Source organism: Bremia lactucae, linkage group LG4 (genome assembly GCF_004359215.1).
Source record: "Bremia lactucae strain SF5 linkage group LG4, whole genome shotgun sequence".
NCBI classification, from domain to species: Eukaryota; Oomycota; class Peronosporomycetes; order Peronosporales; family Peronosporaceae; genus Bremia; species Bremia lactucae.
In genome coordinates this window covers 2,956,406-2,968,130 of record NC_090613.1, presented here as the reverse complement: position 1 = coordinate 2,968,130, position 11,725 = coordinate 2,956,406, and the positions used below count along the sequence as shown (strand labels likewise).

Below are 11,725 nucleotides of genomic sequence, written 5' to 3'. Positions count from 1 at the left end.
ATGGCTAGTGATACCTCAGGGGCTTAGGAACGCCCCTGCAACATTCATCAGATGTGTAACAAATCTGTTGAGACCGGTGCGAGAATTCCCACCGAGTTATTTTGACGATATATTCGTCCATAGCCGGGCCATGGACGGAAACACGGACGTGGAAGTTCATAAACTCACGTTCGTCATGCTCTTACACTTATGCGAAAGCATAAGTTGTATGCAAATCTTAAGAAGTGTATATTCGCTGCAAGCGAAATACCACTTCTTGGGTGCATGGTCGGTAAACACGGCGTGCGCCCTGATCCCGAAAAAATCAAGGCAATCACCGACTGGCCAGTTCCAGTCTATGTCAACGGACTTAGAAAGCTCCTTGGTTTAACGGCGTACTTGCACAAGTACTCTAGCAATTATGCAGAGATGACAGTTCATCTCTCTCGCCTCTTGAAAAAGACGAGAAATGATTATGGAACGCTGATTGTCAGCGTTCGCTTGAAGGTATCAAGCAAGGCTTGATGCAATCGCCCATCTTGGCGATTGCAGATCAAGACAGACCATTCCATGTGGTCTGTGACGCCAGCGATTTCGCAATCGGCTGTGCGTTAATGCAATACGATGCAAATAGCGCGGAGCGCGTCGTCTGTTACCAATCGCGTCAGCTGCAACAAGCTGAACGCAATTACCCAGTGCATGACAAGGAACGCCTTGCCATGAAATATGCACTGGCTAAATTAAGGGTCTATCTCCGAGGAGTTAGACCGTTCATCGTATATACGGACCATGCATCATTACGCACAGCCGTAAATAGCCCACACCTTTCGCAAAGAACGGCGAGGTGGCTATCCTTCGCGGAGTGAAATTTTTCCGTGAAATATAAACCAGGACGACTTAATGTCGTTGCTGATGCGTTATCACGCCGACCCGATTTCGAGTTGACTGCGTACTTCAACAGTGGAAATAATCCCACTGTTTTAACATTCATTACAAAGTGTTCCGTTATCAACTTTGTTTGATGACAAAAAGAAAGCCTACACAGAAGATAATGCCCTTCTGCGTTTAATGGATCATCTGATAAATCCATCCAATTAATCTTATTAAGATTTACCGGCTTTATATCGATCGTCATCCGATCGATATACAACACGCAACGGCTTATTGTATTGCACAGCCGTTGCCGGCGACACTCCACATATCGTCGTCCCGACTCACAATGATTTGCGCTTGCGCATCATGTATGAGTGTCACGATGCTCCAACAAGTGGACATCGTGGACGTGAGAAGACTTACCTCACGGTAAGTCGATACTTTTACTGGCCCCGCCAGTATCAGTTTGTGCGCAAGTACATTCGTGCTTGCGAGGTATGTTAACGGGTGAAGCCTAGCCCTTCATCCCGTGCACCTCTCCAACCTCTACCACTTCCGTTAGAATGTTGGCAGTCCGTATCTATGGACTTCGTCTTCGGATTTTCCGAAGACGATCACAAGAACAGTGGAATCCTTGTTTTTGTAGACAGATTCAAAAAGATGATACATCATGCTGCAGTACCAGAGTCGATAACGGCTCCGGGCTGTGCCGTGGCTTTATAAACACGGTATTCAAACTCCACGGGTTACCCCGTGAACTGGTCTCGGAAAGGGATCCACGGTTTACGGCGGAGTTTTGGCAATTCGTGTTCCGAGGGATCGGAATACGGCTGACTATGTCAACTTCTGATCATCCAGAAACAGATGGTCAGACGGAACGCGTAATTTGCGTCCTCGAAGAGATACTTCGAGGTTACGTCAAATCGTATCCGAATTGGAGCGAATTTTTTTTCGATGGTCGTATTCGCCATCAATAATTCGGTGCATGCGTCTGCAACGATACACCGTTCTTCGTGAATAGCTTACGCCATCGACGGATACCCACCCAATTAGAGGGATCCTCTAGTTTAAGGGGGGTGGACTCGCACGAGCAAAACCTTTTCTGGCTCATGCTCATCACGCGTCGAAAATAACAACGACGCGAGTGATGTCGATGTCGAAGAAAACGACATCGAAAATGAGAGTGATCTCATGGCAGTACGCACAAAGCGTACTGAAAAAGACAAAACAAATGAGTTAGCAGAAGAGTTTCTGCTAACTCGAGAATCAATAATCCGTTTCGTTCAGGATTCCATTGCTAACGCAGTGGACCGACAGATACGGAATGCAGATAAACATGGAAGAGCAAATTTCCATTCATTTAATATTAATGATCTAGTGCTACTCTCTACGGTAAACTTACCTAAGCGATTAGTCACTAATTTTGGTAGCAGTAAACTACTACCCAAGTTCATTGGTCCTTTCCGTGTACTGCATCGAAGAGGCAATGCGTACACAATAGAATTGCCACGTAGGATGCGAACGCACCCTACGTTATACGTTGGTCGGCTCCGCCCGTACTATCAGTACGCGGTTTCTTTCAAGGACGAATCTGACCACCCTTTTCAAGAATCCCTAAAAGATTCATGTGGTCACGAACCAGATTATCATGCTGAATCTGGACATTCTCATGTCGGGTCCAAAGATCCTCGAAACCGCGATGAGCTGAGGACAGCTCATTACACAGAGCGTGATAATTCCGTAGTTCTCCAACCTGGAGTGCGCATTCTTCGAACGGTCTTCCAACCGCTCGATATAGTGAGCCTGCACCGTCTGCTTTAGCGAGCGACGCCTACCGCGCTCGTGATCAAGTCCCTCCTCCAAATCATGGAGTAAGCGATCGAGTTTGTCGATCTTCGACTCTAGATCCGACACATGGATCGGATCTAATTTTCCCTTCTCCACGGTGTTCAACGTAACGTATCCAGAACCACCGTGATGTGAAGGGGCAGCGAACGAATTATCTTGTTCGCTGGCGCAGTTATCCACCTTCACATGACAGCTGGGAGCCTCGTTCCCAGCTGATTGTTGACGTTGAGGGCCTCGTCCGTCAGTATGAAGAGACCCATCCGATGGGTCAGAAGGTCCATCGGAAAACACGCGCCCCTGGCGCCTGTAAATCGATTGCAAAACGTCAATCGCATCGCGCATCTCGATAGAGATGCGAGCCCTTCCCCAGGGCGAAGAAAGGGAATCGACATCCCCTTTTACTCGCTTCGTGTTGTCAACACAACACGGATAGGGATTACCCCACGTGAGGCATGGAAGTCCTGCCTCATGTGACAACCGATGCAATTTATACTTTGCACCGGTGGGAGTTCGCTTCTCAAACTTAACGCGAATCGCGTTAAGTCTTGGAAGCCAGGCTTCGCGTCCAACGTCTTTGACATTGCGAATGAACGCGCTCCAGGCTTGCATAAGCGAGATTTTATCTTGCTTATTGTTGCCACTAAACCATCGATGATTGAAAAAAGCATCGAGATAAAAATCTTCTTCAGCGCGAAAGTTCTTCGCGCTGGGATCAAGGCCATGTAGCTTTGTCGCAATAAATAAGGGATATTTTTTGTGAGGAGTAGTCTCTCCAGACAAGCTATTAATTAGCCGTTCGGGCAAAAGGCACGGCTTCTTTTCAGGGGCGAGACGAGACATTTTATTGTCTTCACTCCCCTGAGTGGCACCCACTGAAGCAGGGGTTCCACAAGAACTTCTATTACGATGGCTTATGCCATCGTCATCACCACGCGCAAAAAATATGTGCGGGTGACGGCACGGGAGACAGTGTTGGCGATGATGAATCATCCTCATCATCGGAACCGAACATGCTGTTGCGAATGCTACCAGCATGTCTACTCGAATGAGCCCCCTCATTCGAAGGCTCATAGTCAGCCGCTTGATGATGGTCAGGCGACTGTTTTGTTCTCCCCGAGCTGCTTATTTCGTCCGACTCGCATTCGTAGTCGACCTCCAAAGAGGGGTCGCATTCACGTGATGTATCACCACGTGCACCCGCAACATCTAGAGTTGCGGGAGAAGAAGATACTACGGCAGACGGAACCTCTGCCGCAAGAGACAATCATGCGTCGCCCGCAGCTGCATGAACCGCAGCCGAAGGCGCCGCACTTTTCGCATACGGTATGGAATTGTTAACCATGCGATAGAATTAAAAATGACGGCTCTGACCAATCTTCATCGTTTTTAATAAAGTGGTCTCTTAGTGACCACTCTACCCAATAACAGTCAGAGTGATTGTCGTTTAAGGAAGGTTGATGTAACGAGGTGTATCGTTACATGAAATTAACACTTAAAGATCGGTAGTTAATATATTATCTAAAAGGTAGATAATATTTGGAGAATATAACTTTACATGGTAATATTCTAAAAACTTGTCCGTTGGTAGATATAGACCATTATATCTACTTTCTCCGCGGTCCAGTCAGCGCTGGACGTGCGCAAAGAGAGAGACAGATAAGACTTTATTACATGTTTTGTATTAGTTTATAGTTAAGCTAGGATTAAATAGATAGAAGCAGAAGAACTTGATTAAATTAAATACAGTTTCCTTTTAACCCTCTTTAAAGCAAGTGTTTTTAAGAGAGTCTTTCTCTGCACCTACTAGTGTACGTGAAGTGACGTGAGGCACCACTCGCACTGAGGCAGTGCGAAGTGGACTTGTACTGAAGCAGTACAAGTCACTAGTGCCCCATTACAATAATCGTATGAATTGAAACGTCGTTGCGAGATACTTCTAGACTTTGCCTATTTCTCTCGTGATCGCAAAGCGAGCCATGTTGCGCTTCCCCGCTTTATAGTTCAGCCAGCGAGAAGTACAGATGCTTTTCTAGCATGTAGGCATGCGCGCCCGGCTTAGCTCCGATAGTATCCGTAGGAAATGTATTATTGAAGCGATGACTGTTGTATCTTCTGTGCATTATAAATTGGCATGCTAGCCATTTCAAATAACCGCACCCTCTATTTTAAAAAAATCGGGACATCGTCAATCGCGACCCAACTCTTTCAACGAGTGCTGCGCAGTGCCGCGTCGCAGCGGCTGTGGCTGAGACTTCTCTGGCGACCAGCCGATGAGATATAAGACTTGAAATGTAGCGAGCACAGTTCCGTCCGGATTACCAAACATTGACTGGTAGATGGAGGCGGCGGCTAGCAAAGATTCCCGTGTAGCTGGCGCTCCTCTTGAATCAACAGCGTGGTTTTCACCCATGCCACGTAGATGTTCCATAAGCAGGAATGCGTTTGGATACTTCACTTGTATGAAGTCCGTGTCGACTATGTGCGTAACTCAAAAGTTTTAAGTTGCAACTGATTATTAGAAGTTTGAAGGCGAGTTGTTGGTTTACCTGTACAAAGGCTGAAGCCGGTTGCCGTCAGGAGATTGCCGGCATCTGAAACATTCATGAAGGGGGATATATGAGGCGAAACGCCTCCCTGGCGTTCTTGGTCGCCAAGAATAAAAGCGCTTCTGTGATGAAATACAGGGTCAGAGCCATCCATCCTTTAAAGTTGAACAGGCGTACCGTAGCTCTTGGAGCGTGTCACCTCCTAGCACTGCGCCAATGAAAGCACCGTCAGGCTTAAGCGAATCCAGCACTTGGCAAAAAGTATTCTCGACACTATTTACCCAGTGCAGGGCTAGATTGCTTATCACCAAGTCAAAGTGCTGTTTAGGAAAAGGTAAAAACTCTTCGTCCACTACAAGACGCGATGTCTTCACTGTCAATCCACATTAGCTCAATAAAAACGTGATAGCGCAATAGACGGCTTACACCTTACAGCTGTTAGAATTCTCTTTCCCCACACTGTCGCGGAGAAGCAATTTTTCTAGGTGAACCAACAGAGATCCATTTTAGAATTAAACCCGCTATATGTAGCTCTAGCACGTATCAACCAGCTGAGTCGCATTGAATCAGCTCCTTGACTCCACCCAGTCCTTTCTCTTCGATTAGATTTTTGTAAATATGCCCACTCCCACATCCCAAGTCAAGTGCCAACGGAAATTCGCGCTCGATATCCTGCGGCACGAATCAGCGCAGATAACGGTTTCCACAATATATGTGCAGTAACCTGGGAATATAGACTCGTAGCATACCTCAAGGCGGTCAACAAGGCGACGAGCGACTTCATCCTTAAGATACTCGTACTCTGTGCTATTTTTTAAAATCGCTGCGTTATTGCGCTGCTGTCTTTTAATTGCTAGGACATCAATATCCGTCAGCTTCTTCTTATTTAAGCTGTGTAATCGCAAGAACCTTGATAAACGTACCACGATTAAAGATCGAGGCCGTGGAAAAAGCGCGTATCGCCATCGAACGCTGCGCCATAGCAGGAACACTGTTTTACAAATCCGATATGAGGCAAAATAATAAATGCGCTATTTTGATCATTAGTAATACTGTAACATTTGTAGTTGGGCCAAAACGGCATGTTCAGAAACAACAGCTTACACACATGTAGTGATTAAATGGATTAAAAAGTGCAAATCGAGGAAAACTTCCAGTTCTGATGGAGCAGCACAAACTAGAAATGGAATGGCTGAAATTGTACATCTTGCGGCTAACTCAGCTGACTACTGAGTCCACTACTTATTGTTAGAACTCTTGCTACGCCACGGTGCGTTGTCGCTGAAAATTGGGATGAAGTTATTTATGGCGTCGCGCTGATTCTGCACTATGCACTCGGACACCCAAACTAGATTACGAACCTCCTGCTCTTTCAGCTTTACGTAAGCGTAAAAACACGCTGTTGCGCGCATTAGATTTAAAGACTCCTCCAAGCAGAATAACACAAATAAACACATACCAAAATGCATTTGACCCTGAAATGCCAATTCCGCCATCTGTACGTCACGCTCGTAAAAGGCGTCATCGATCGATTTGCTGCCTACGCTTTCGCTCTGGTGAACTTCCCAAATTTCGCGGTATACAGGAAACGAGTCCAGGACTGCTCCAAGCGCTGATTCGTCACCCGCTTCCGCTAAAAGCGCTGTTGCTTCAGGATACAGGGCACCGATAGAAGGGTATAGCGGCTTACGGTCCGAAATACGCATCGCAGGCTAGTAACACGCTATAGGTTAGCGTCGAAGTATATTTCGTTGTTGCAATACCAAGTACCTCATTTAATGGTGTGCCAAAAGAGTTTAAGGTAATGTTTATGGCAATGCGGTCAGCGCGCGCCTTCAGAATTTCGCCCATAATGACACCCGTGTCATTGCCAATTTCCTTCAGTAACACGAAAATCACATTAAACAATCTAATATTAAAATACTTTCACTATACATAACAAGCTTTAATCGCTTACCTGGCAAAAGTTGTAAAAATCATCGAGCCACAATTTTAACATGCTGTTCTTTATAAGCTCCATTTGCACTTCTTCTAAGACATTACGAACGTCCGAGGTGCCTTCCATACGATCACCGCCTGCACTTTCCTCCAAAAACTGGCTGAAGTAGGTCCCTTCACATCCATAATCCTACGCCATGAGATTGAATAGCAAAAGAGCGGAATTTGATAGACGCACCAATAGGCGTATCAATCAGCACAGTTTCGTACAGGTCTGAGTAACCCTTTGCGTTGGATTCGAAAGTGCAAATACTGCGCAAAATGGACTCATCAAACTTTCCAAGCGGGTGAAGCTGAAAGTAAGGAACCCGAGGTGCATAAGCCAAAGCAGCATCACAATTCCTCTTATTAATTTTTGACGCACCTGTATAATCAGCTCATTAACGTCGCGGCCATTAAGCGTCCCCTTAAGCAGCAAAATCACATTATCGATCATGTACTCGAAGCTGAGCACATTTCCATGAACCTTCATTACAATCAGATGATCGAGAAGTAGACAGTTCCAGGTGCACGCACGTAATAAAGTCAAGAAATCGACCTAGTGGCTCCATGGCTTGCGCGCGTAAAAAGTTAAATTCTTCAACGAGCTTATTCGTTGTACCGGCTTGAATCAGACCAGGTGAGATTGAGCCTAGTGACTGTAGGAAAAGCGCGATAAAATATTAATTTGCTTCTTTTCTTCTCATTGCCATAAAGTAGCACCTCGTCCGCAAGGAATTGGTCGTAATCTGTTTCCTGCAGGTTCAACTTCACATCTACATCCCCAACATAGTAAAAGAGTTGGAAGCAATTGCGTGCTGTTCTTCGCAAAAAATACCTTCGAGACTTTCGCACTGAGTGAGGTGATGGTAGTCCACATCATCTAAAAATCCCGATCGAAAGCCACGCACCAGACCCTCGACGTAGCCATGTTGAATGTTAAAAGTCGCAATGTTTCCTACCGCCGCGACCATGGTTTTGAGGTCAAAATCTTTTTAAATGCGTCTTTTAATCCAGTCAGAACGCACCATTGTGCGTAGCCAACAAAAAGTCATGTTGCGTTGTCAGCTATATCGAGCGCTTGCATTGCGCCGATGCTGCTCGACTACGTCGTCGCGCACATGGAAAGACATAGAATCGAAGTGGCAGAAGAAATGGACCCAACCGGATCTACAGCCTCAATTATCGGACACGAAGGAGCCATTCTACTGCCTCGCTATGTTCCCATACCCGTCGGGCCAGCTGCACATGGGTCACGTGCGCGTGTACACAATTAGTGACTGTATGGCACGTTTTAAACGCATGCAAGGCTTTGATGTGCTGCATCCTATGGGTTGGGACGCTTTTGGGCTTCCAGCTGAGAATGCGGCTATTGAGCGCGGTATCTCGCCCTCCGAGTGGACTGTCGCTAACATTGCTCAGGCAAAAAAACAGCTTCAGGCACTAGGCATCCGCTTTGACTGGGATCGCGAAATCACAACGTGCCTTCCTGCATATTATAAGTGGACACAATGGTTATTTTTGCAAATGTTTGACAAGGGTCTTGCCTACCGCAAAGAAGCGTTCGTGAACTGGGATCCTGTCGACAAAACCGTGCTTGCCAACGAACAAGTGGATGCCGAGGGTAAATCGTGGCGCTCAGGAGCTATTGTAGAGCAGCGCTCGTTGAAGCAGTGGTTTTTACGTATCACCGAGTATGGAGACCGACTTGTAGACGACCTTGACAAGGTACGGCTTAGGTTACAGTAAAAAAAATACAATAATCAATCCTAATAGGAAACAACTGACAGCTCAAGAAATGGCCGGACGCTGTGAAGCGTATGCAAGAAGCTTGGATCGGACGTTCAAAGGGCTCGCAGGTCAAATTTCTGGTCATTGTGGACGCTAGTGCAAAGCCAATTTCGCTTGCAGTATTTACGACGCGCGTTGACACGATCTTTGGTGTGACTTTCATCTCAATAGCTCCCGACAGCGCTAAGGTGGAGGAGCTTCGTCCTTATATCCCGGCTGCACAGCGAGCTGCTGTCGATGCCTATATCGCCAAGGTTCATGCCATGAGCAATAATAATTATAGTACTCGAGGCAATAATGACTCGACCAATGGCGTATTCTCGGGACTATATGTGCGCCACCCACTCACGAGTCGCCAAGTGCCACTTTACTTGGCTGAGTATGTTTTGGCTCATTACGGCACTGGTATAGTTATGGGCGTGCCTGCGCACGATAGTCGAGACCTGGCCTTTGCGCGTCACCACAAACTCGAGGTGCGCTCTGTCATTGTAAGTTGCAATGGAGCAACGCACAACGAAGACGAGGTTATCACAGATGATGGTGTGCTGCGTGACAGTGACGAATTTACCGGTATGACCTCGGCGAAGGCGACTGCGGCCATTAATGCTCGCCTAGTTAAGATAGGCACGGGTGGGGCGATGACTCAATTTCGCTTGCGCGATTGGCTTGTGTCTCGTCAGCGCTATTGGGGCACTCCAGTACCGATAATTCATTGCTTGAAGTGTGGACCAGTTGGTGTTCCTATTGAGGAGCTACCAGTTGAACTGCCGCCTGTGGGCGTGGATGTGGCTGAAAATTTGCGTGGGAAGGAAAGTACTGACTCTCCTCTTGCGCGCATGTCTCAATGGAAGCACTGCAAGTGCCCGCATTGTGGTGGTGAAGCCGAGCGTGATACCGATACACTGGACACGTTCGTAGATAGTTCATGGTACTACATGCGCTATTGTGACGCTCGCAACAATACGGCTGCATTTAATCCTGGCAAAGTGCAGACATGGATGAAGCGCAAGGGAGTGAATCTTTATATCGGTGGAATTGAACATGCAATCCTGCATTTGCTGTATTCACGCTTTGTGACAAAATTTTTGTTTGATCAAGGCCTCCTTACCACCGATGAGCCGTTTGCGCAACTTCTGGCCCAAGGCATGGTGCTGGGCCGTACACATAAGTCTTCTCGTTCGTTACGACCATTAGCCTCAAGTGATTACGATGAGATAATAAGAGATAATCACAAGGTTTTAGTTGAAAAGAATACAGGAGTGCCAGTTTTGACGGTGTGGGAGAAAATGTCGAAGTCAAAGAAAAATGGAGTGGATCCGGAGCTCATCCGAGCTCACTTTGGCGCAGACGTGACCCGCCTCGCTGTTCTTTTTAAAGCACCACCCGCACACGAATTGGAGTGGGATGAAGCTGACCTTGTCGGTCAATCACGCTGGCTGGCCCGAATTTGGACACTTTTGGATGGAGTATCGGTAAACTCACATCAAGGAATGGTGCTTGCAAATGAAATTGAAAAAAAAGAGCTTCGATGTGAGCTGCACGGAACTATTAGGCGTGTGACCGAGGCACTGAATAAACATCAGTCATTTAATGTTGCTATTGCAGAGCTTATGAAGCTTTCGAATTTACTAGGCGAACGCCGAACCCAACTTAAGGGTTCTGTTGCTTACAAAGAAGCGTTGGAAGCGCTGGTTCAAATGCTTGCGCCGTTGGCACCTCACAATGCTGCTGAAATGTTTCAAGTTCTTCGAGGAGGAAAAGAATCGGCTGATGTGCATGCTGAGGCATGGCCAGCTTACGACATAAGTTTGCTGGATCGTGCTCGAGTAAAGTTAGTGCTGCAGGTGGAAGGCAAGCCTCGTGATACTATTATGGTTGATCATTCTTTGCTGGAAAATCGAGATTTGGATGGCGTCATGCTACTGGCACTAGCCTCTTCCAAAATTCAACGCCGCTTGCAGGGTCGCGACGTGCATAAAGCCATTCTGGTTACTCCGAAGAAGCAAGGTGCTCATGGGCTTCTCAACATTGTTACAACAACTGTGTAAATTGACAACCCAGCTTGATATAATGCCGAATAGACTGACTGTAGCCACTTCTGGTCTAATTACAGCCACTTCAGAGTTTCCATACCTACTCCATAAGAGCGCTTATGTAACGGGCTTAAGTTGCCCTAATGTTACATTTGACACATCGCCATGATGAGCAGGAACTTTTCAAATGACTGCCAAAGCCAATATAATTCCCCGTTATGTACCCTTGGCGTACTTAAGGATGGTCAATTACTAAATATTAGTAATTAGACCCAACACTCGGGTGTGGTGCACATTTGTGACCAACCCTTGTGGATGTGATGCACATGGGTGCATTCACATTAGGAGGGATGACGCCCAGCGTCATCCGTGATGACGGCTAGCGTCATCCGTTGCGCGAGGTATCTAGAAAGATACGCTCGCAATACATATTAAATGATATCTATAGAGATGACATTTTAATTGGTAGAAATAGGTATTTGTATTTAATGCTATTAAATATAAATCAGTCTGAAAACTACTTTCTACTTGGTAAGTGCGCACGAGGAGACGGATTACCGCTCCCGTGACGTTACTTAACCAGAGTACTTAGTGTGTTGGGTGAGGTCGCTTCCGCGCCCACCAGGACTACCTCACTAAACGCAAGAAAAGCGGATTAAACCGCTTCTTCGCTGTGCT

At 46.6% G+C, this 11,725-nt stretch overlaps 2 protein-coding genes across 2 annotated transcripts; one reads left to right on the top strand and one right to left on the bottom strand.

The window, feature by feature from the left end:
• Window positions 1-4,354: 4,354 nt before the first annotated feature.
• On the bottom strand, window positions 4,355-8,197 carry CCR75_006323 (uncharacterized protein; the record flags this gene model as incomplete). The annotated part of the gene is made up of 15 exons (XM_067964393.1): window positions 4,355-5,175; window positions 5,247-5,368; window positions 5,424-5,619; window positions 5,680-5,727; window positions 5,795-5,918; window positions 5,996-6,099; window positions 6,170-6,237; window positions 6,489-6,958; window positions 7,017-7,124; window positions 7,204-7,358; window positions 7,423-7,537; window positions 7,609-7,690; window positions 7,761-7,882; window positions 7,947-7,999; window positions 8,062-8,197. 15 exons carry the CDS (start codon window positions 8,195-8,197, stop codon window positions 4,886-4,888), a joined length of 2,193 nt encoding a protein of 730 aa, XP_067816507.1. The 3' UTR covers window positions 4,355-4,885.
• Window positions 8,198-8,222: 25 nt separating this feature from the next.
• On the top strand, window positions 8,223-11,062 carry CCR75_006322 (uncharacterized protein; the record flags this gene model as incomplete). The annotated part of the gene is made up of 2 exons (XM_067964392.1): window positions 8,223-8,951; window positions 9,014-11,062. 2 exons carry the CDS (start codon window positions 8,223-8,225, stop codon window positions 11,060-11,062), a joined length of 2,778 nt encoding a protein of 925 aa, XP_067816506.1.
• Between the last annotated feature and the right edge of the window lie 663 nt (window positions 11,063-11,725).